This window comes from Harpia harpyja, chromosome 22, assembly GCF_026419915.1.
Source record: "Harpia harpyja isolate bHarHar1 chromosome 22, bHarHar1 primary haplotype, whole genome shotgun sequence".
Taxonomy (NCBI): domain Eukaryota; kingdom Metazoa; phylum Chordata; class Aves; order Accipitriformes; family Accipitridae; genus Harpia; species Harpia harpyja.
In genome coordinates, this window is record NC_068961.1 from 4,164,629 (window position 1) to 4,190,482 (window position 25,854).

Here is a 25,854-nt window from a genome sequence, read left to right on the forward strand (position 1 = left end):
AGAGTTGACCAAATGCTGCAGCTGCAGGTCAGCAATTCCTGTCTCATCCTGCCTAAGATCTCATAACTGCTTCAGGATACAGTTCTCACAGTCATGTCCCAGCTCCTGATTGCCTTCACTGTGAAGTCACTAGTTACTGGCTGAGGCGGTGAACATGTATAGATTAATCTGTGCAAATGCAGCAGCTGCTTTTGTGAAAAGTCCATATTTTTGGCATTGCATTAAGATAGTAAGCCAAAAACCACTCAAAAAACTCAGTGCAGTGTACCAGCGCCAGTAACACCGTGTTTGCCGTGTCCGCCAGCAGGCAGCAATACAAATCCCGTATGCCACAAGAGGTGCCCATCCACCACAGGTGCACCTTTCTTGTGTGGGATACAGTGTCTGTAAAACTGCACTTGCTAGGTATCCGGGCCACCACAGCGGAGAGGAACTGGAAGCAAGATCGCATTTGGAGTAGAGGAGCAGGAGAGCACAGGGGAATAATGTTGCTTGTAGGGAACATATGGGGAGGAAGGGCCTCCTGAAGGAGCAAAAAGGCTCCACAGGGATGGCAATAGGCTGTTTGGTTTGGAGGAAATGAGGACCTAGGCCAGGATACATGGTGCACAGCTGTAACGGGGCAGTGCTGAATTCCTCTCAACTTTGTCTCTTCTATTTCCCAGCTGTGCCATGACAAGCGATGACAGGCAGGTCTAAGGCTTGGTCCCTTGTGACCAAATACAAACTGCAGGAACTATTACTACTTACTTAAGTTGCTGCACACCTGATGCCTCCTGGCTTTTCGGTGGGTGCGTTGGGCCATGTTAGGGCCACAGCAATCCATGGAAGAAGCTGGAGGCCCTGGGACTCCAGCACCAGCTTCTGAAATGAGTAATTTAACTTAAACTAGGATATTGCTGATATATCGATTTTATCAAACTTGTTCTTTGAAGCACGTCTTGAAATCTGTAATGCTTCTTTTGGATAAACCATTGATTAATGTTTCACTTGCACAAAGCCATAGTGCCTTTCTGCCTGCTTGGTTAGTACATTAAGCAGGATGAAGCCCATATTCTTTGCTACTACCTAAAAGTTAGCCTGTGACAGAGATTTAAGGGATGTTTCATCCAATTAAATGGGCATGATCGAACCTGCCATTTTCAGTCTTTGAGCTTAGCTCTGAATTAAAGTGCAAAGGAAAACTATATACAAAACCTGAAATCATAAGGGCTTTGCAACATCTAGCTTTAAAGAAGTTTCATGATTGTAAGCAGAACAACTTGGTAGGAGAAATATTTTTTCTTCTCTTTTTAGATTTCTTTAATAAAGGATTTATGATGCTGAAGTAAAAAACATTTCTCTCTGAAAATAAAACGGCCAACAGTCAAGGCTGATTCTTTGAAGTCCACTGCGTGAACTTTACTAACTCCTTACTTAATATTAGCTAATCCATAACTGAATTAGATATCCTAAATCATTCAGCAGGCTTGAGTTATCCCTATAGGTGGGAAAAGGAAACATCAAAATCATACAGAGACATTAAGTGAAATACTTCTGCAATTAATAAGATGTTCAAGAAATGTTTCCAGTACTGTAAGTCAGTTTTATTTAAAAAATAGAGTCCAAACATTGTTTTTTATAAGGTGCAACATATATACTGGTTTCTACAATTAAAAAAAAAAAACAACAAAACCAAAACAAAACGATATTCATAATTATAGTGTCTTTCCAACACAGAATCAGTGGGTCTCCTGCAATTCTTAAACATTCTTTTTCTGCTTCATCAAAGCATAAGAATTAATAATTAGTATCACTGTGACAGCCAAAGGGTCTGGCTAATGTCATCCATGTTCTGTACTTTAATAATAAACTTTCTGGTACAGATTGTTTCAAGTACACATCAGAAATTGAATGTAACTGAACACAGTTCATGCAAAACAAAGTACAATACTGAACTTGCATCATCCAAAGATTTTTGTTCTTGTTTAGTTTGACATCTTTAAAGTCCAACTGCTTGAACACAAGGATTGAACTGAGCTTGCATAAAGTGAGCACTATATACTAAAGTATTTGCGTAACTCTCCGATTGATCAGGCTATGTGACTATCTTGAGCTCTAAAAATTCAAATAAATACTTAAGGCTGAGATCTATGTTGGAGTCTATTCTGTAACTTCTGAGACAAGACATATTTGGGAATACAGATGGAAAACAGTGACTGATAATGGGCTTGTTATGGGGAAATACATTAAATCATTACATCAGAATCGCATTTTTGGAGAAAAGCATGGTACTAATTTATATTAAGAGTGTTCCCCATTCAGCCACTCAAACTACAAGAGCAATGAAGACTGTAGTGTGGAGGAAGTTCAAGAGAAAGACTTCCAGCCAATTACCGTCTCTGGGAGTGTCTGAAGTGCTAAGTTTTCTAATTAGCAAAGTCTGTCCAGTTTCAAAACCCTTCTTGTCATTCTAGCATCACCTCAGCCTTGATAATGCCAAGCAGCTGAAGGTAGCTATGACTATGCCATTTCTGGAGAGCTAGATATCAGTCCCTGCTCTCAGGGCATTTAACATATTTTGAACAGACATTGGAACAAGGAGCAGCAGTCCAACCACCCATGTACAGTTACACATCCAACCCTTTTTTCCTTGACCCCTTAGATATTTAAACCATTCCATCTAAAGAGGAACGTGTTTGATAGAAAAAAGCTGAACACCCATTTATCTGCCTTCTGCTTTGGCAGTAGGCCCAGGGTCAAACTGCACCTGCAATAAGTGCATAAATCTCAATTCCTTCTGTTGTTGTTTCTTACAAACCACCATGCTGGTTTTATGGATCGTGTTCTTAAGTCCTTAAGGCTCCTCATATGTACTCTAGTAAGACAAGTTGACAAGCTATTACAGGGCTGACTGTTAGTTTTAGTGGATCAGGCCTCTAGGTATTAATGGGAATTAGCCATGCAAGTTTATGCCTATGCATAGCCACAGACTGAGTTAAGCTGATAACCCAAGTGAGTTTGTATCCATGGCCAGTTTAACCTCAGTTAGGTGACTCCGTGTCTTTTTCTCAGCAAATTACAATTTTTTTCAGTGTTGATATACCATCCTGATTCCTGTTAGCAAACATTGCCCTCAGTACTATGAATGCTTCTTCAGAGTTAGCTCTGTCATGGACTATGTTATAATGCAACATGAACTGGAATTTCCTTCACTTAACAGAGAAGGCTTTGGACCTCTCCTTTTCCCTGACATACAAGAAGCCTTGAGTTTGACTTCAAATAGCAGATGGATTCACTTCCCAACTTATTGCTCTTGACTTTTGAGCAAAAGAGATATTTAGAGGTGTTCAGGTGGGAAGAGTACTCACTCTTGTTTCCTAGGTAAACATAAAGGAAGATGGAGAAAGTGTTAATCAAACATGTATGTATTAACATTAAAAGCTATAAAAGTGAAAAGTAGAACACAGTCCTTCAATTTTAATTTCAGAACATGGTTGCCCTCAAAAGTACTTAACTTAGTCCAAATCCCTTAGATTCTAGTAGTTTTGAGTAGAAACTGACATTTGTACTAAGCCCCACTTGGATTTAGTTGTGGGAATGAACTGATTTTATTTTATGATGGCATCTCTGTCCAAATGAGGGAATCCAATGTTTATGAGCTTGGTTGTTGACTTGGTTGGTTTTTTATGAGTTTGGCTGATGACAGCTTCACAGAAAAACATAGGAAACAACAATATTATGTTGTATTTCCTGTTTTCAGAAGGAAAGGGTTGCTCAGTTCTATAGTTTACATAGTTTTAACAATATCCCTTTAATAATACATTGTACTGCAGCTGTTCAGTTAACAAAAAGTATACACTGAAATATTTATGGGCTTTGGCCAGAGCTACCTATATTTATGTCAGTCTGTTGCAAACACTATTGTTAAATGGAGTACTTAGCAGATTAAAATGATCCCTTTACTTCCGTTTCTTTTACTTAAACAATTTTGGCCATACTTTGTGTGAATGCAGTGGGACACGTGCCGGAAGGAAGCAGGGTCACTGGAGATAAGAGGAGGAATTTGTGACATGTAACTTTGGGCATCTAACTGAGGGTGCACCTGGCTAGTTGTGTCAGTTCACGGACACAATAATCATGTGCACTGCCTACAAGTTGGATCAACAGTCTGGCTTTTGTCTGGAGTAAGCAACAGGCTCTTCTGGCATGAAAGGACTCCTCCATCTCTGTCCATGAAGACCAACTGGACACAATGGACTTGAGCTACCAGTATCTGTATGAATTTGAACAGAAATACCAGAGGTCTTAGATGCCTAAATGAAGGGACCAGACTCTCAGAGGGTCTGAAGGAGATTCAGGACATCTAAGTTAAGATGCAACCTCTCTCCAATCTTCAAGCTTATAGTTATAAATCCAACACTAGGCAGTGTGGATTATGTGTTACTGAGAGTAGAATTTGGTCTTCTGTTACTGACAGCAGCACTACTAAAGTGCTAGTATATTAACACAGACAGTGTTGACTCTGTGCATCTCACACAAGACCAGAACAAGGGTTTAGGAAAATTTAGCATTTTTACCTGAGTGGCTTGGAGGTCCTGGGGGCTGTTAAATCTTGTGTTCTTGCTGCAAACAGATCAATAATTAAAGCTTTGCAATCGTTTGCATTCTCAGTCCCTTTGATCTTATCCAGCCACAGTGTTGTGGGGATGGATTCCACAGTCCTATGACTGGCAGATGCATAAAGAGTAGATCTGCTACAGAATAAATGTCTGGGACTGTTAAATTAACTTCGGCAATCTCTTGGCAGGTACAGACAAATGCCAAGAAATAGCAATGACAAAAAGGAACTAAATGGAGAATCAGGAATCAATGCAGAACTTCATTAGTTTTTGAAAAATGATGATGTACATAAGGGGAGACAGGTGAGGGATTCAATCTCTTGTCACTAATATCGATGAGAGCTGGATACCAGTCTCCCTTTAGTGCCTTCGAAAATTCCTCCATGGGCTTCTATGTTTTTTCCTGTTGTCACAGCAAACCACATAATACTAAATATTACAGTACCTGTATGCAAAATTGCATAGAGACATAATAAATCCTTACAAATAAGTCACATTTCAACATTAATAAAGGGAAGCTGATTGACAGAAACCCTAAACTGTATAAAATTCAAAGGACTAAAGCAGGGAGCAGGGGACACTATGTTTTAAAGTGAGCTGAAGTGTGTTCTTGCTCCTTTAACTCCAGTCCTGACTCACTTAACTTTTACAAAAATAAATGAAGATGACAAAATTTTTCATTTTAAAATATGATGATTTTTTCCCTCATGAAAATAGTATAATTCAGTAGCAAATAAATAGCCATGATTTCAATAACAAAAACAACTGACATCATTACTCATACACACTCTTTAGTTTGGAACACAAATCTTTATCTCTGTTAACAGCTTATACATAAACAGTGTCTGCTAGTCTTCACACCTGCCTTGATGCATCCCACTGGTGCTCCTGGCTCTTTGTCTCTAAGCACCACATCACTTACACCTACCAACACTCCAATTGAGCTGTTGGGAATCTCATTAAGGAAACACAGCTTGATGTCTGCAGCTGCTCAGAGCTTCTAAACTGCCTTCCTCATTAAATAAGTGCCATCCTGCATCCACTCCCTCTGTCAGAGGCATATTGAGCCATTCCTCATACATATTACATTTTCTCTTTAAACAAAATGAAACACTGAACATAGCCTTTGTGTTAATCTAGAAGGGATTCCTTTGGGGTTACTTTCTTCTTCCTTTACCAGTCTAGTTAAACATGATAGATTCAGGGTCTTGGTTTGCCATTTGAGCCATATGTCTTAATACATCCTTTTTAGTTATGATACCCAGCAGCCTCCTAGAGGAGAAAAGGAAAGGAAAGGTCAACATTCTTCTCATATATCATACAGTTTTTTCTCCTGTTCAGCTGCAGCAGTATTTTGTGAGTGCTTCCGTATAACACTGTCCATCCCATCCATTCCTCAACGATTATGTTTCATAAAAAGCATTCTCATCTCGTGTATGTTTACTACTCCAGCCATGATCATTAAGTTAAATACTTTGTGTTGTTATCTCTTTTTGTTGGGAACATGACTTAGTGAGGAGCTACAACTACTGGCACTTTGTACAACGAAGTAACGAGTTTCTTTAGACTCAGGCTGCAGAGGACCAACAGCACAAAACCAAGGCACCAGTGCGCTGAGCTAGGGCATGGGGTTTACTAATACATGAACTAAGCTAAAGCATGGACTTTCTGAAACTCTCACTGTCCAAGAGCATAATTCCTTCAACTCTGAGTGATAATTTCTCATTTATATGATCCTAAATGAATTATATCTGTCAGGAAAGATGAGGCCTACAGGATATCTGGCCCCAAGGGTCAAAAATTTCCTAACCCTCAGTATTCAAGGGCTTTTATTTCCAGTCCCTGAAGGCCACAAGGCACTGAATTTTGAACCTACATCATTGTTTTATTTTTTCCGCCTTTCATTTCATCTAAGTGCTAGAACTCAGGATCAAAATTTCCAAATCCAAGCACCTAAAATCTATGCCCCAATAATGGTCCTTATTTTCTTAATGCTGAGGACACTGCATTGACAGTAACAGCTGATATGCAGTATTTTTGAATAACAAGAAGGCTTTTTGCAGAAGAATAAATTTTAGTCTTCTGCATTTGAAAATGATGGCTCTGATTTTGCTATCCTGTTGTAAAGTTTCTTCTTACCACTAGGAACCTGGAATGAGCAATGATCCCAAAATAGCTCAAATCCCATTGGAATTATAGGATGTTATTTCTAGTGCACATGGTGCAGCATTTTACTCTTCTAATTTCAGGTTTGCACACACTTCTTCAGCTGCTTTTTGTGGACTTTTGGTTTATATGCCTTTCCATTTTCCATCAAAGAAAGCTGAACAGATTAATTTTCTTCCACTGACATCTTTATCACAGTCTTCACAAGCATCTAATCTAGCTGGATGTCTAGAAACAGGAACATCTTTTGCAAACAGTACTACTTGCCAGATCTGCCTCTGTTAAAAACTGAACGATAGTGGGAATCAGAATGGTTTATTTGGTATTTATCTTTACCTTATCCAAATAACAATACACCAAGGATTTGGGAGAACAGAATGAAACATGACACCTGGCAAGGGCTGTTTTGGTTCTGAGTCTGATTTCTTTTGCTGCCCTGGAGAGACACTGGACACGCTTCCCTTATTCTTCCATTCACAAAAGAGACAAACCCAAAATATTCACTTGCCTGTCTCAGAGGTGCTGATTAATTAGTTACTGTCTATACTTGGCTTTAAAGAGGAAACACAGTGGTTTTGTTAATGCTGAAGAAAATCTCCTGAGATTCTCTAGGCGTGCTTGACTCAGCATCTACTCACCCACTGCGAGTGACAAGACACTGCCGGAGTCCAAGTTTCCGGAAAATATCTACCACGGTCTCCATTGGCGTGTGGTCAGTGACAGTGAAAGGGCTCAGGTTGAGAATACGCCGCAGCTTCAGTGGATGGGGACTGTTGGGTGGCAGTTCTGGGGGGTCTTCAGTGAAGTACACAATGGAGTTGCTCACCACCCCATCCTGACGCTGTCTTGCATTCTCTGTACAACAGAAAGATCAAGGTAGACTGAGTTAGGCTTGATAACAAAAAAAAAAAAAAAAAAAAAATCCTTGTTTGGAAAACAAAGGTAGTAGTTGCTTTTTGTCTTTAACGTACTGAGGTCCCAGAAGGTGGGGTTATTGAGCAAACTTGAATTTCCTTGAGACATTGTTCCCTTGAAGCGAATGTAACCGATATTTTTACAAACACATACTTTTGCTTGGTTGGGATAATGCTTTTCTGAATAAATTCGCAGCTCACTGCATTCACAAACATCACTAATCCAATTTCTGTCAAATTCAAATGATTATATGTCATTTCCTCCATTGTAAGAATCACAACAGAAACTTCTATTATATGACCGAAGGAGTGGAGTCAACAGCTGTGTATGGTCCCAGCTGGCTTGGAGCAGTATGTTTGTTCCCAGGCTTCTCGGTGGAGTTGGGCAAATCTGGGCATGATGAATGGATTTATGAACACAAAGCTAGGGAAGGACAAATTCACATCCCAGGGATCCAGTACCTCTCTGGCATGCAGGGTGAATTCTGTGATTTTGCACTTAAGTCCTTAAATAGAGTTTGCGTATCTAGATTTTAAAATGGCAGAAAAAAATAGCATCCTATTTAAAGGAAAATAGTAAAGGGAGGAACAATATATAGCAGTAAATGAGTTTGATACATTTTTCTCAACAGTACATACTTGACCACTTTCAAAAGTTCAAAAGCTATCGTTCATACTTTGATCAAACTATGAAGTGAACTTCCTGCTACATCTGGAGTTTACGTGATCCGTATAAGCCTTTTACTTTAAAGTATGCTCAAAGAAGAATTCTTAGCATTGAAGTAGCTTATTTTCTTTGTAGTGTTTACCTCATTTCTACTCAACACTACAGGGTGTGAACAATATATGAGACAGATTTCCAAATGATAGACAACTTCTCTCTCCCCAGAACAAGCATATCATGTGTTTGGCTCTGAGGGTTTAACTCTTTCTTCTTTTTTTTTCTTTACTTTTTTGTATAAATTCTTGGAAATGGTTAGAATTATTATCTTTGATTAATATAAGTTGCTTCTTTTCTTGAGAGGTACAGCAAATCAGACATATTCAAAGCGTATGTATATATTCTTGGAGCTTGTTGCCATCAATCAAAGTGCAGAAACATGCTCCTGTGACTTGTAATGTGGAGATAGTAATGGTTTCCAACATGTTCCAGCTGCATTTTTTTCCCTTTAATGATGATTGTCTTGTAATATTTCTGGAACTAGAGCAGTGCTCGCTCAAACCTAATATCAGTAAAGTATATGATTTTCAACCTTCTCACCCCACATATTACAAGCCCTATTGCAATTTATAGGAATGATGCTAACTTTGTCTCATCTTGTTTTGATTCATACATCTAATTTCAAGTGTGAATATGCCTGCATAGTTCTTTGATATATGATCTGTGCTAAGAGGTAACATTAATCAAACTGAAGGTAACTCCCACCCTTTGATAAAAACCCTTGACAGCTAGGTATTTCCTTCCCGAAGCTGCACCCAAAGCAACAGGCCCAAGCATTTCAGCTACCACGTTGCTGTTCCCAAGGCACCAATGACCCTGGACAACAGTGATTAGCCAAAGCCATGACTTCACTCTTCAAAGTCAAACATCTCTCTGGAGAAATTTGAATGATGTAGTACTATTGAGCAAATTCAGTGGCATCAGAAAAATGGTGTACTTTGTATGCAGTCTCACTGGATGGGGGAGTCAGAGTAAAGGTAAAACAGAAAAACAGATCATTTTTGCAGTCAGTGGGTAAGAAAAACAGATATAACTTAACAGCAAGAGCAAAGCAAATGGATGACAATGTCTGGTTTTACAGAGTAATCTATGCAGGAGGCTCTTGTCATAGCTAGAGAGTGAATTAGTTCTCCCAAATGTGAAAGGGCCTCTCATATTCAGAAGTTTACAGTTCACAGCCTATATTAACTATGTTGTGCTCTCAACTCCACGTTGGGAAAAGTACATTATACAGGCCACCTGGCTTGTCTCCAAGACTCTGCCTTTTGTATGATGCCTCCCAAACTGGCCAAATTTAAGAAGAGCTTTACAGGTCAACTACTCCCCTCCGTAAGACTGTAAGGTAGGTGCCATCTAAAGTGTAGACACCTATTCCCAGATGGTGACTCTGCCTACCTGACCTCCCTACCTGCTCAACAAGGATCAGTGGAAGGATGCAATCCTGAAGGTGCTTCTGAGCAATTGGAAGTGGCATTGCCATTCACTTCACAGGGACAGGATGCATTAGAGCGTGCTTAGTGCTCCACTTAGTGAGAAAGAAATGATGTAGGGGTAACTCACGAGGCACAGAGCTGTGTGTGAACAGGTATTCCACACAACTTCTAGCAAGCCTGTTCAGCCATGTTGCCGTTTATGACCTGAATCAAAAGACTCAGTTCCTCAAAATTCTCCGACTTGCTTCAGACAGCATCTGATCTTTCTGCTTTTATAGTGAGGGCTGTGCATCTTCACTCCATGCAATTTTCCCACTGACATACCTCCCTGCAAGGGAGACGCAAAAGGCTATGAAGTTAGGATGGCGGACAATGTTACAGCCACGACATGGCATGGACAGTGTAAAAGCCAGACACAGGGTAGGCTAAATACATCTAATTAAGTTTTTTTCACTTCTCACAGGAGAATGCACAAGATACTTGAAAATCATTAGCAAAAGCAGGATAAAATACAAACTATTTTATAAACGGTATCAGCTCTTGGCATTTACACATTTGGTGAAACTTAAGACACGTATTTACTTTCCTAGCTTGGCCATACAAGGCATCTTTTGTTACAACCAAAGGAAGATTAGCCCTCTTAGAAAATCAGTTGTTTGAAGGGGGTATTGCAGCTAGCAGCCTTGGGCTTCATCGTGGTGTCTTTAAAATCCTCTTATACTGATATTGGTACACAGAGAATTATAACTTCATGGAGACTTTTTTTCTCTCGTTTTTGGAGGAGGGAGGAAGGAGCAACCAGTGATAGTGGGCTTTTAATGAAAAAGTTAGATTCCCACACTCCTTGGAAGTTAAATTACAATTGTACAATTAGAGGAGCTGTAGAACTGGCAGTAAGGCCTGTTCTGTTTTCCTAAGTTTTGAGAAATTAGTGGTATAACTAAATGCAAAAGAAATTCAGTTCATAAACTTTTTTCTCTAACTGAAATGACGACTTACACCACAGAAGGGAAAAAATTAGAAAATAATTTCTAACTGAATTCTGCACTACATTTTAAGGGGAGAAAACTGGGGTCTCATTTCTTTTCTTATTCTGCATGTGGTATTGATGCAGCATTGATGACTTTCTGCTATGGGATGAAGAGAATCATGTAACAGCTGAGTGTCCTTAAATAAATGAATATAAATTTTATGCCTAATCACTTAGACTGAGTCTTTTTACATGCAGGAGACAAAAATAAATATGCATTTAAAAAAATGTGCTTCAAAGAGCACTGTCATTTCAAATTTTATTTTAGTTTTGTGAGAAGTGAGCAGGAAAGTGGCCCTCTAAAATAGCCCTGATTTTCCGTTTATGGATTTTCTTTCCTGAAGAATACAGAAGTTTCCATCTGAGATAACAGCTTTTTAAAGGTGCCTGAAGTGGAGGGATGAAACAGGCCCACGCAGAGAGGAATAATTCCATGTCAAGGAGGTTTGGATATGCCAGGCATTTTACTTCCCTGCAAATTATAAGGCAACCATGCCCAGCCAGCAGCCTGCCTGCCTCCCCAGCTGGCCCTTAACACCTCAGGACTGCCAGAATTGGGAGCAGGCTGTGGGGTTGATTTGCCATGCTTGCAGACCTCTGCAGCTCTGGACACCCTGGGAAGGTGGAAACACTTGCTTTCATCCAATATACCTGTCTTTTCAACCCTCACCCAGCCATGAGGCCAACCGGGAAAGGACCTGCTGGGTCAAAGCCTGTAATGACCTGGATCGGGCTCTCAGGTAACCAGCCGGCTATCCACTGGATGCTTGACAAAACTCAGCCATCTTTACCAAACAACATCCTCCACCTAAAAGCTTTCCACCCCTACCGCAAAAGGCCTGAGTGTGAGAAAAATCAAGACAGTGCAACAGAAAGAAGCACAGGGACTTGTACTTTGTCACAGGGTGACAAAGGTTCACGACTGCCCCAGCTGCTGACGGCAGCCCATGGAGACTGCAGAAAGCTCAGCGCTGCAGTGGCTTTTCGTCTGGTTCTGACAAAAATTGTGGCCACGAGTCAGGTTTATCTCTGTTGTCTTTAGCAGAATCATATTGTACTGTTGTGAGTGATGGCAAAATTAAGCCCACAGAAGTCTACCAGGTGGTATGTTGCAATAGAAAAGCTTCCAGCTATGCGTCCTAGCAACTAGTAAAAGCCAGACTTGAAGAAAAAGTTAGGTTCGGTTCTTATTTATCCATTCTTCAAGGGGAATAACACTGGTATCATCCTACCCTATCAAAATCAAACTTGTATGTACACTGATACTCTACTCACTTATTGCAAGAATCAGCTCTCGTCTCTGCGCAAATCCAATAAGTCTCTCCGAGTCTTTCGAAACCACTACTGGAAAGCCGTTGTAGTCAGTCTCCTTGATTAGTGTCTCGACATCCTCCACCGTCATGCTGTCCTGCGTTAGAACAGAGAGAGGAGCTTCACCACGCCTTGGTCTCATGACGTCAGTTGCCAGGGTTCGGTGGGTGAATTCATCCTTCACATCCAGAAACGGGTAGCCGTTCAGATGAATGTGAGCTTCATAGATCCCTTCTTTCCCAAAGGCATCTGCCACCCACTTGCTTGTGACAGCTGCAGCCATAAGAGGTACGATGTACTCCAGGCCTCCAGTTAGCTCAAACATAATCACCACCAGAGAGACTGTCATTCGGGTAACACCACCTGCCAACAAGGAAAGCAGTTTCCCTCAGTGCTCTTGAAGTATACGTACTAAACAACTCATTTATATTTTTGAGTCTTAAACTCAAAAAGGCATGAGATTATTCATGCTGAGTACTTTGCCCTTATACTTTGTGAGGTATCTGGGGGCTTATTTCATTGAAGAAAGAGATTTTTCATCTACTGCAATTTTTATCAAAAAGATTGAGTGAACTTGCTCAAGCCAAAGATGCTAACATTGAAAAGCAAATAATGAATGCTAAAAGACTGAGCTATCAAACCAGAAAGCATGCCAAAAAATCAGCTATACTGGATGCTTGAGAAACTAAAACTGAATCCTGCCATTAGCCCTCTAAAACAACTCCAAGAATCAGCTAAGTACCATGGCCGGGGCAGGTAGGAGCACTGCAAGCTGGCCTTCACGTTGGTTTACCTAGCGCATTCATACTGAAGAGAAAGCTAAGCATTATCTTTGGGCACAGCACGGTTACAAAATCCTATGTGAGGATAGTTTAGAGCCGCTGCAAGAGCTATGTTACAGCTTAAACCCTAACTTTTGATATCAGTATAACATACAGTTTGAACTGTATACAACTTGGTTTGAGGCCATCCAGGCATGCAGCCGTCGACAGGGTTGTAGCTGTATTTTTCAATCTAGTCTTTCTGTATTAATTTCATAAGCAAGGTCCTTACTCCTTCAGTTTACATTAAAGGATAAAAATAATCATATAACTGCAGACAAGTGTGTATGTATCACTGAATTATTAGGTAACATTTCTTTGCCTCTGTTCAAAAGGTAAATGTAATAAATCTGCTATTTTTAGGCCTCAAAATACAGCACCATTTTAGATGAGAGAAATCAGAAACAGGTCATTAAAAGATGCTTTTAATCTAGCAGCATACAGGAAAATTAAATTGTTGATTATTTAACACGATGATCCGGATATGACTTTCATCTGAGGAATGCCTTAAACTTCTGACTCTGAAAAGCTGAGAGCAGATACCAGAGTAAGGATCCTTTAATACTTACTCTGTACCTTACTCTAAGCAAGACAGGTCTTGGACTTAAGAATGAGCAGTGACCATTCTGCTGTATGTCTCACCATACTATTAAAATCACTGCACCTTGATTTGGACCTTTTAAAAGAGGAAGTGATTGCTGACTAGCAGATCAACTGGAATATCAGAGCAAAATTTTTCTGAATCGTTTCTTTTATGAACATTAAGATCATTTATGGGCAAGAGGAAGCGCTTTACTCTTTTTGACTATAAGATTCCTCATAGCTATTTTAATATGTCTACACTGATGTAGGTGTTCACATCCAAAGGGGTGATCCAGACTGCCTTTATAATCTCTGGAGAAAAACAGGCACTTTTGAGGCCAAATTCATCTGTCCATTTGCCAGGTTTTAGAGGTCTGTTGCCAGGTAAGACTGATTTGTCCAGTATCTCATTTTTCTATTTTGACTGTGAAGGGTATCAATGCAGCTAGCTCAGATGTCAATGTCTACATTACAGACATTAAATTTAGACAAGTAAATCCCACCCTTCCTTCCTCTATAACTGATCACACAAATGATCCTGCTTTTCTAACGTGAGACTCCAAACTGAAACTTTTCCAGCCCTTCCCTGAGTACATCTTTCATTTCAAATCTACCCAATTACATTAAGCATGTGTTATGCCTCCCCACTATTATTTCATCATCTGGTGACGGTATCAACAACAAAAGGAGGTAGAACGTACAAGTATGGAAGGGGAAAGACATGATCAGGGAAAAACGTGTTCACATGGTATGTTTGTAACATTCCTGTTGCATCTATGACTAGAAATTTGATATGTGAGGTATTATTCAATGATCTTGCTTTAATAGTTAACAGATCATTCCTGTTACATCCAATAAAACCTATTCATTGAATGCAATCAGATATTGGCCTATGGTCAAAACAAAAACCAAAATACAGCCCAGTTGACCATAGTGTGACACACAGCCAAAATAAGACCCAGAATTTTTACCTCTGTGTCACTTAAAATTTGGCCAGAACTGGGACGTTTGTTCCCTGCACTGAGAGTGAGCACAGTCTAAACAAGGAAGTAGCTTTAGTCCAGCTACAGTGGATTTCACTACATAAAAAGGAAAGAAAAAACTAGCAAAACCACTGTTGTTTTCCTTCTTGGAAACCTGTAGCCTAACTTTAATTTTTTCTTGCCCTCTGTGTGCTTTTTGGCAGATTACAAGGAGTAGGCATTGGTGACTGCAAGCCTCTGTTGTTGCCTACCTGGAGAGACCATTAGAGGAAGCTGCCCATGCTTTAGCCCATCACATCATTGATTTCAACCTCTATTACATCCAGAAATGCCAGCATAGCACCCAACACAAACACAAAACCCTCATAAACAATTTGTAGGTCCCCAAACATCAGTGTTATTCATGCACGAACCAATGATCAGCAGGTACTGTACCCAAGCAAGCTGCTGCTCCCACCATAGCGTAAAGTCCCGGTGTGACGCAGTCTGCCCCAGGTCTGCACCAGTTCCTGAAGATGATCCAGTCATGATGGTGATATGCCAGCTGCTCTACTCCGATCCCAACCATCCTGCCAGCCATGGCTCCAACAGCCATGCTGGGAATGAAGAGACCTGAAGGGATCTTGAATAAAACATAGACACATGAGCACCTTGACAAAAATGACTAGTAATGAACTTATTGATCAAACAATTTATTATTAGTGGTAAGAGAACCCAGCTTCCTTATTAAATGCTAGCCTAGAAGGCCATAGCCTTATGGCAGCCTACAGCAATGATGTTCCCTGTGGTCTGAGACAGGTTTCTGCAGTGACTGAGTTTGTGTGGTTACATGTTTATCAATAGCTTTAGAAAACGTTAATGCATTTTTTAAAAGTAATTTTGAATCCTACCTGCTGCATCACACTGAATTTGATAGATAAATGGTGTTTCTGAATAATAGTCTGCTTTTAAAGTCAAGATGCTCCTGGTTTTGCCTTTATTGCTTTCTCAGCAGGAAATCAGGAGTTGCTGATGGTTCTGTCATGGGCTTGAGAATAAGCTTAACTGAAAATAACATCTTGATTTCACCCTCTATCACATGGAGTACTTTATAGTTTTATTACTACTCTTTCAGGCTAAATCAGAGCAGATTTTAAATTAAATGTCAAATACAGAATAAAAATTCAGAGGAAGGAGGCTGACTGCTCCGAGGAAGCTATTTCTTTATCTCAGTTCACTATATATTCTCCAGGAAGATCTACAAATCATTACCTTGTTGCCTGCTACACAGACAAGTTACAAATCATTAAGAACAGTACTGAAATGAGAAGGAGAAAAAAAGAAAAAGAAAAGAAAATGAAAACTCGCTTTGCCTTGGCTAAGTGCATTTCCTCTTAGATGTCAAGTGCACTTGCAAGTTGGAGAGAAATTTCCTGGTGGAGAAAACAACTCCTATCTGTGGCAAGGGCTTCCATGGAGTTTTTGTTGTTTTTAGAGAGGAAAGGCTGTTATATCTTTTTAATTCTGAAAATACACCTTGAGCTTCCTAGAGAACTAAACTAATGACCTCAGCATAGCCCAGAGGCATTAAGGCTGATGACAGCAGGCTCTATCTCCCCCACCATATAGTGTTAATTTTGCTGATACAGTCGGATTGAGTCTTCTAGATTTGGTCTGTAAAGCTATGTTGCCTGTTCTTTTACTGAATAGTTGAAACTGCCAATTGCTTGTAACAAATTTTAAATATATAGAATAAATAAAGAACCACACATCAAACAAAGAACCAAACTTAGAAGTTTTTAAAGAAACGAACAAGCATAACAACTATCTGCCAGCCATAAATCAGTTTCTGCAGTGAAGGGCATCTCAAGTCCTCCTCCAGAATTATTACACCTGCAACACCCAAGTGCTCTGAAACTCCCACTTGTTCTCCCTGCTCAGGGAGCAGGACTCAGTCATTGGTCCTGAGTGACCTTCTACCATTCAGTAGTTCTTGTCATCAGATGGAGAAAACACGAAAGAAAAGCAAAACTCCAACAAATTCCTACTATAATTTGGGTAAAAGACCTTCTAAAAGATGGATCCTCAGTTCAAGCCCAGTGTTTAAGAGAAAGGTGAGATCCTTTAGCTTTGAGTGTGGTATAAAATATAGCGTATAACTCAGAAAAACTTCCCATCATCTGCTGCAATCAGATCCAGAACTAAATGCTCAGATAATGGGAGCTGTAGACAGACAGATATGTGTTTTATATGGGCTCTAGCAATCAGATACATAAAACTCACCACAAACAGCTTTGTATATATTGAAAGCTTGGATAAATTGTTCTTGGACCTTTCATCACCCATTTATGGGGGGGAGGAGTGGAAGGAAAAAGTTGCAAATCTAGAATAATCAAATCATACATCCGTCAGTCTTCCCACTCATTCCCTCTTTTTTTCCAAGCGACAGTGCTTAAAAAGATTCAAAAATAGAACTTTTCAGCTGCTTTTGTATTTTTGTGAGGTTTTAAATGTGTAAATCAGTAAATTTAAAGCCACTACTTCCCTGAGCATAGCTACCTTGAGGCACATTAAGACATTAATCCAACAAGACAAACAACAACGTAAATAGTCCATATCCCTGAGAGAGCTGAAAGACAGCTGCAGTGGCAATCACCTTGAATTTGCTTATTGGCAACAGTGGATATAAATTCCCACCCGGATTTCTTTTTCACTTAATAAAACTGCAGATGACTAGAAGGTGGAAGAGCAGGGCTCATCCCTCTGCTGTGACAGGGGCCCACAGAGCAAGGCGCTGGAGGGCAGGTGAACCATCAAGCATCTCAACCACACCTGCATGGCTGGGTGTAGGTCAGAGACACACAAGCCCTGCCAGATAGACCACATCTGCTGACGGCAACCCATCTGCGCCTTGTGCTTGCGACAGCTTCTGCGCTTGTCCCCGATTTACCTTCATGCCAAAAGTGAATATCGTGATGACAATTTTAAACACCAAAGCCAAGGCCAGCTGCCACATGGCAGTGTAGACTCCGGGGCCGGCAGGTCTGTCGGGAATGTCGTCCACCGGCCGGGTCATGTTTGGGTCATTGATATAGTCGCAGAGCTGCGAGGACTCCAGGGCACCACAGTCGTTGAAGAGCTCCGAGATCAGCTCGCTGGTGCTCCTCCGGGTGTAGGGGTTGGGGTAGGCGATGATGGCAGTGATAGCTGTTATCACTATGACCTCCAGGACTGGGTATTTCCCAAGTCTGGTGGTTTTTCGCCTCCTGCACCAGGCAATGTTGCATCGGATAAAGAGGGTCCCCCAGAGGCCGCCGAAGACGCCGAGCAGGATGAAGGGGAAGAGCTCGGCCATGTACCAGGGGGTGTGGTACTCCACATAGAACAGGACCAGCCGGCTGTTTCCAAAAGGATTGATGGACCTCAGCGTGAAGGCAGCCACGAGAGCAGCAAAAAATGACCTCCAGAGGGTTTTCAGAGGAAAGTAGTAGCTGACCTAAAACAAAGCAGAGACCGTAAACACTTCACCGCATGTGACAGAGGGTGTTTGCTTTAATTGCCATCGCTGTGTGTTTCATCTCTGACTCTACATCTGATTTTACTGGGAGCGCTAGTCCTTACCACAGCCAGAACGCGTTCACAAAGGTATCAGAAAAGGCATTTTCAGATAGGGAGCAGCAACCAGTTAAAAAATGGTAAATCTAAATCCAAAATTCCTAGCTAGAGATGATAAGACGGATGCTTGACAGCTCGGCCCATGCGGCAGCAAGCTGGAGAAACCTCAGCACAGGGATACACTTCCAGATTGAATAATTTCATTTGTTTCCAGAAAGCCAGTGCTCGTCTCCTACTCAAATGAGGCTAAAATATGTGGTTATTTCTTATTACTTGAAATCAAAGACTATTTTTGCTTTAGAAGAAAAACAAGCATATAAATATTTGAAAAATAAAGAGGAATCTTAGAAAAGGGTATCACATGAAAAGATATTTATTGAAGTAAATGAACTGCCAGGTCTCACCTCTTCCAGACTAAAAAGCACGCCTCCAATTGGAGCCCCAAAGGCAACAGAAACTCCTGCGGCAGCTGCAGCTGAAAGCACCTACAAAGCAAATATTTACGTACAAGGCATGAGTCCCTTGAAACACTGAGTATCCGGACAGGGAAATTAGAGATGATGTGAGCCAGCCTCACCTCTCTTCTCTTTCCTTCATTCTTGCTGTACTTTGAGAAAAGGCTGCTGAAGAAGTTTCCGCAGCAACAGGCCACGTGGACTAACGGCCCCTCTTTCCCAAGGCTGAGGCCTGAAGATACCACCAGAACCAAGGTGACTGTTTTGATTAAAAGTGTCCACTTTCCCAGGTAGCCCCTAATAATGAACCCACTCAAGATGGTTTTTATCTGGAAAGCAGGAAGAACATGTTGAAGAGCTGAAGAAACCTTTTCTACTCTGAACTTGCAAATGGAGTTAAAAATCCAGCGGAGTTAAAAAAATTGCAGACTGCTTGAAAAGAGACAGTGATGGAGAGAAAGAAACCATAGGTAGGGCAACTTTCCCACAGCAATATCTGAGCAGGGGTTAAGCAGACCACACTTTTACTGTTTTTATGGGTGATCCCCTGCGTCAGTAAGGAGTCTCACAGAGTTCAATAGAAATACGAAACTCTTACATATCTCCTTGGCTTACAGGATCAGAGTTAAACTAGACTTAACTTTAACAAAGAAGAAAAAAAGCAAATAAACAACCACAGACTTTTCCCAGTTAAAACAAGAAAAAAAAGTTCTAAATATTTGGAATGGCCATGCCATAAAAGCATGCAAGTATTCTGAAATGAGAAAGTCCAAGAGATCTTATTTTTACACATTTCCTCTTAATTTTGCACGTGAGTAGCTAGAATAGAGCACAATGCATGTGCATGACACACAGGCTGCAGGGTGGGATTTGGGTTTGGACTTCAGCCCTGGAAATGGGCTGGAGCTGAGCATCACCTCACATAAGAGATTTACCACTTGGAAACTAGATTTACAGTTAATTATGAAAACAATTTAGAAATACTTACAGATATATCAAACATGTAACACACACACGCGTGACTACTATGAAACATAAAAATTATTTAAATATTTCAAATTCTTTGTGGTTTTGGTTTTTTTTTCCTAATTGGCTGTGAAACATTTGGATGCTTCTCCTAGAGATGAAGAAAAGAAGTATACCAAGATTTCTAAAATTTGGGCTGTTGATTCTGTCTGACAGATTCCTAATAATCCCACTGGTTCTATAGCACTTTTAACAAAACACTGCCCTGATTTCAAAAATTTTGAGTAGCTTTGCTGCTTGAATTATAGAGTTTCTCATTTTAACAGCTTAAATATGGACTGAGGATCAATATGGAAAATATTGAAAACCAAGTAGAGATTTTGGCTGTCATAGTACTGCCATGCCAGCATGACATTGCGTACACGGACACAATCTGCAGAAGATGGACGCCAGACACATTTCAGGCATCCCAAATGATGGGCATCTCACATCTTCAGTAGCTTAGGAAACCTTAGCTTTGTAGCCTTCCCTCTTCATTTTATTTTGGTTTTATTTAAAGCCCAGCCTAGAAAATGACTGGTTTTGTAACTGGCCCAAGTAATTTCATCCAAGGAAATTCTATATAACCTTCCAGTGAGTATGCCTCTCAGCCACAAAAAGTTGGGAGTCCACAAAGTGATGACTGGGAGCCGTTGATTTTTAATTCAAGCTCTGGCAGTGAAGACATATGTACATTAACCTGTCACAGTGGCATTTGAACATTTTCTACTACGAAAAATTTAGATGGGCACCATGAAGGCATGTCAGGCAAAGGAATTAAGGCAGGTGAGATGGAAAGTCAATCTTCTTATTCCTATGCTATCTCATAGTACAGTCCTGGAATGGGAAAAGGAGGCAAATTATCATGTATTTGTTTGGTTTAGTATTTGGATATTCATCCACAAAGAGAAACTCACCTCCGGGATTCCAGAGCCACAGGCATAGGGAGCAAACACTCTGACCAGGGAGACTGCCAGGAAAGCAAAACATAGAGCCCACATAATGTATAGAAAATAGTTTAGAATGTAAGCACTTGCACCCTAGAAAAATAACAGTAACAAACATTGTTAGATAAATGCAGGTTGGTAAATCTCACGCTTCTACATGGTATCATGATGGCATGGAGCCTGATCTTTTCATTTACATGCTAGCTGCTGCTTTTCCTCAGGAAGGACAAACGACTTGATATACTCCAACAATTTTATTACTCATGGAAAGAAGCAGCATACTAATACATACCTAGCCCAGTCATACGGTCTGTTTGCAAGGGACCCAAACACCTTAAACAGAGCATCTTTCAAGCACTAAAAATTTAAGCCAACCACAAAAAGTTCCAAAACAAACAAATCTGTCTGAAGGGCAAAAGTAATTGGTGATAAAAAAGCACCCATGGCAGGTGACAGTAGATAAGACCCTGATACATCTTCTTCTGAGGGCTGGTATTCAAAGGTCAGCTCTCCATGCAGATGCTGATCTTTTCAAACGACATCCCTGTGTATATCAGTAGCCAGTTCAGTTCACAAACGGGAAGGGTAAAACCATAAATAAACCCTTTCCTTCTATATGACGCTATCTATATGATAGGGTTGAAAACCACTTGAAAAACACAATAGCTTGGCAGATCCCACTCAGACACTTCTCAGTCATTTTTGCCCTGATATTTTAAAAGCATTCCAGTCAATAATAAAACCTATCTTCAAACTGAATAGCTTTACTTTACTGACAGAATGGAAATGCTAATGATCATTAGCAATGGTTGACTGTGCAGTGCCATAGTGAAAGCATAGTCAGTAGCAACCTTCAAGCTTTCTACCTGTCTCCAATGGTCAGGTCAAAACTGTTGTTAAAATCTGCCTTAGAATACCTCTCCCTCTTCACAAGCATAATTTTTTAGATTAATTTAAAAAACCCCACCTACACAGACAAAAGAGAATCTAGTCAGAGGCATCGAATTGATACGAGGAGCTTAAGCCTTCAAACAATCTCCTCTAGCAACATGACACTACAGAATAAGAAACAAGATGAACCTCCGTGCATGAATTGGTATGAATCGTTCACCTCTAAGTGAACTCTTCCTACCGGATGCAATCCCAGCTGCTCAAGAACATCAGGGCCCCCCTCTTTGCTCTGCAGGACAGCAGTCTGGATATCAACATTATGATAAATCAAGTAGGAAAACAGGCATGAACCAGTTGTATCGTGTCTTCAGTTAACAGAGCTGGCCAAGCCCAGTTCTCAGTCATAAAACGCCTAGAGCTGAGAAGTCTCCCTGTATCCAAGCCTGCGAGGAATCAACCTTTAACAGCACGGATGCTTGCTAGCCTCATTTTCCAGGTCTCTGTCCAATTGAGAAGACAGTAAGGGAACCACTGCCCTTATCCTTTTGGATATATTTGGAAGAAGGGCAATTTGTTAAGGTCCTCTTGTGCTTGCTGAAGTTAGCAGCTGGCTTTGCTGATAACAGCAGAAGAGCAATACGATGCCACGGCCCAATGCCCTGATCCAGTCATGGATCCCACACTTACAGTGATTGACATCCATCCGTAGTAACCATGGATCTTTGTTGCTACAGCTGAAGACAGTCTCATGCATGTGTTCTCCTAGTGCTTTCAATTACAAACAGCTATGACAATATTCACTCTTCCTCTAGAGAAAACTCTGGATATGTTGCCCCAGGGCAAAATTCTCCTGTCAGTGCGAACCTGGAGTAACTCCAAAGAAGACCAATGCCATTACAACAGTTTGGCCCTACAGTGTTGAGCGAAAGCTGTAGTTTTGCTTCTATATTCACTGGAGTCAAATTAACTTTGTTTCTTTTTACTTCTTTCGCATCTCAAAAGTCATATGAAAACTATGTCAGCTCGTTACTGCAATCACACATACAGCTACAGCCCTGTGGCAGGACCCCACAGGAGTCTATATGGCCAGTTCAGTCTTATCCCTTGGGACAACTCTCATTGTTACATTTTCCAGATATCTGGCATTCTGCAGGTCCAATTGCAGCAGTTTCTAATGATTAATAATAAGAAAACCTTTGGGAAGTGAAGTAGTAGTAACTCAGTATAGCAAATAGCTCATTTCTCATTCATTACGTGGCATTACGATTACTAAGGCCCTCAATCAGTAGAAGTCTTAAGCATGTGTACTGGAACTGGAGACCAAAAAAGCTCATCAGCAGAGATGATCCTGCTAAGACCTTTTCCACTAGCAGCTCGAAGGACTCACCCTGGCAGCAATAGTAATGAAGCAAGTAGAGGAACTGAGCAAAATTTTGTCTTTTACTTTGCAAGACGGAGCAGTATTTCAGATCTGGTGTCAGTCCAGTTTAGGTACAAATGGAACACAATTGAAAACAACCCTCACAAACTCAGAATACTGAAATAAACCACATCCCTCAGGATACCATCCAATGCTTGTTTTCTCCGCAGCCCCAGAGCTCTATTCTGACTCGACTGGGGATCTCACAGCTTGCAGACTCCCTCCTGTGGATGCTACAGCAACGTGTCTCCTCAAGGCCCTCAAGACTGACAGATTCAAGGCTGCAAAATTGGGAAGTGGGTTCCAGGTATAGAAGGACTTCCTTGTCTTGCAGGTCTCAGCTTCATGACAGGAGATCCAGAAGCCCTGGGATGGGATTGCAGTCCATGGCTGGATCCAGTGTCACGAGCCGTGGAAGACACGGGGTCCTTTCCTCTACCCTGGATAGGTGTAAGGCACCAGAAATGGGGTCCTCAGCTCCAGTGAAGTTGAGGTTGGGACCAAGCTGGATCTGCAGATTAGGAAAGCTCTGGGTCACCAGATACTGGCTAGAGATCTAGCTGAAGTGGGTGGCATCTGATGTGCTTTAACACATCCATTCCTCCAGTGAATTTGAGGTTTTGAAACTCTCTCACATCAAGAAAACTCTTCACCTGCTCTTTGGAAGCAGTTCAGGACCAGAGGGATGAAGGATATAATTGGCCTACAAAACAGTGTTTAGGGAAGAAAACATAGCCTGGTATGTGTCTGATGTGCTATTACATTTTCCATAATAATTTATATCAAGACTCTGCTTTGGGCTCATTTTATAGGAGGACTAGAATGAAAACATTTTTCAGGAGATGCCATAGGATATGTCACAATTCTTAGTGAGAACATATGTACAGGGTTTATCACAGTCATAAATTGGCAAAACCACAGGGAAGAGCTAATCTAAATCTCAGTCCTCAAAATGTCAAATTTAGTTGTCTATGATGAGAAAGAGTCACAGTCATGCATAAAAAAAGAAGACATGTCTGACCAGAGCACCTTTAGGGAAACTGTTCCAAATACTTCTTGTCTAAAACGTGCTCCAAAGTAGTTCTGCGCACCGCTGTTTTCTAGGGCTGTTATGCAAATGTTGGGCACAAAATGAAGCCACATACAAAAAAAAAAAAGGGGGGGGGGCAAAATCATCCTGAAACTCAGTCAAATTCAGTGTATTTTAATCCCTCCTAGAGTCCTCTACAGCTACAGGAATCATGCAACACTTGCCCATATCATAAGCCTTTTGCTACCAAACAGAATTTTTACTTTCCATATTCACATTTTTGTTGGGCTTTGCCTGGGATTTCAATGTAACAGTAATAGACAGCTGTATTATTAATATCTACAGCATCCATCAGGCCATGGCAGCCAGAAACCCACAGATGTTAGAGGCCCATTTGTTTTGAGAAAGACCCTAAATCTAAGCCAAGATGAACCTTTTTTCCCACTGTGACAGTACACTAGGGAGTGAGAAGGCCAATCTGAATACAAAGTGAGTAAAGTTTCACAGTGCCCACCTAGCTGATACCCTTCTTATAGGCCACAACATACAGCAGTCATGACTGCTGATTTCGAGTAGCAGGCGAAAGCAATAAATTTTCTCAAGGATATGCTCCGTTTATATATTCCAGCCTTTCAGAGTAACAGCCTGTCAAACACATGCACAGGATTTCCAAATCCCATAACAATTGTAACAGTCTCCTCTCTTTTCCCTTCCCACATTTTTTTGTTCTCTTAAATTACAACATCGTCCCCAGTCCTGCAACTTCATACCAGGGTAATATTTCTTCACTGTTACAATGACACAACCACCCAAACCATCTGTTGATGAAGACCAGTGTGAACCTAGCAAACCTCTGGCAAAGGGAAGCTTGGCACTGTGGACTCGCATCTGTGCAGAGAGATTTTTGCCTGCGATTAAATGGTGGGAATATTCAGGAACAGTGAACACCCTGCTACTTTCACTATGGTTAATTAGATCTATGGAAAATTGGGCTATACATATTCACAGACACTCTTATCTAGTACTACTTGTACCGTAAGCTTAAAGCAGCACTGAAAGGAACGTGAATGACAAACTTGTACGGAGACGAAGGTGCCCTCAAACAATTTCTGCAGGACCAGACCACCTCCACATTGGGAAAGATCTGAGGCAATCTCTCCAAGTCAGACATTTTTTAATTGTCTGGCTGGAGATGATTTATCCCATAGAAGTATATATTTTCTTCTCCTATTATTGACCAAACTGCATTACCAGATTTTTTTTATAAGTCCCGTTACATACTTAAGGCAGTTCTCTTCAAAGCCACATTCATCCCACCTCCATGTCTTATTCAATGTTTGTCGTATTCGAGTCACCTGTAGAAATGGGGGGGGAAGGGGGATTCAAGACATTGCCCCAAAAATTCGAGTTGTGAAGGGATCAATGTTATTCAATACGTTGAATAGCTTAGGTTGACAATAAAATGTCCTTTTTTATATTTTTTTATAAAAGTGTCATCTGCTAAAAGGAAAATAGAAAGGCTTCTTTTGATGTCTTCAAAATGAAACTTTCACTTGCTTTAATTTGAAACTGCCTTCTTTGTATTTAAAATTACTACAATTTAAAAAAAAAAAAAGGATAGAAAAAAGTTCTTAAAATATAAGTTTCATGTCCACCCAGATTTGCTTTTTCCCTTCCTGTTCACTCCCCCTGCTAATTTTTCACGTTGGCCATCTCCCGGGGCGCCCATTAGTTCCCCAGCTTTCGGTGCTAGCTAAATATTTTGCTATCTAACACAGAAACGGATTGCAAGGGCATAACAAGCAGTCCTTATGCATCTCCCACTACTACTCACAGCATGTGAATACGTGAAAACCATCTGCAATCCCCAAAATTTCCTCTTAAATGTATGTACCAGGGATCATCTTTTTTGTCCCACAAAATTCTGTTTAAAAGAAAAAAATTGGATAG

The 25,854-nt window shown here is 40.7% G+C and overlaps 1 protein-coding gene across 4 annotated transcripts in view; it reads right to left on the minus strand.

The window, feature by feature from the left end:
- Positions 1 to 1,564: 1,564 nt before the first annotated feature.
- The window catches only part of CLCN4 (chloride voltage-gated channel 4), a 47,647-nt gene continuing 23,357 nt past the window's right edge, over positions 1,565 to 25,854 (minus strand). For 3 of the 4 annotated variants that reach the window (XM_052773966.1, XM_052773967.1, XM_052773968.1), the window contains 8 exons: positions 20,534 to 20,656; positions 18,734 to 18,940; positions 18,561 to 18,641; positions 17,492 to 18,037; positions 14,998 to 15,184; positions 12,141 to 12,539; positions 7,406 to 7,622; positions 1,565 to 5,873 (listed from right to left, as the gene is read on the minus strand). In XM_052773966.1, coding sequence (XP_052629926.1) covers positions 5,783 to 5,873; positions 7,406 to 7,622; positions 12,141 to 12,539; positions 14,998 to 15,184; positions 17,492 to 18,037; positions 18,561 to 18,641; positions 18,734 to 18,940; positions 20,534 to 20,656 — 1,851 coding nt within the window. In that variant the 3' untranslated portion in view covers positions 1,565 to 5,782. The remainder of the gene's footprint in view (positions 5,874 to 7,405; positions 7,623 to 12,140; positions 12,540 to 14,997; positions 15,185 to 17,491; positions 18,038 to 18,560; positions 18,642 to 18,733; positions 18,941 to 20,533; positions 20,657 to 25,854) is intronic. The other variant, XR_008233012.1, reaches the window with a different exon arrangement.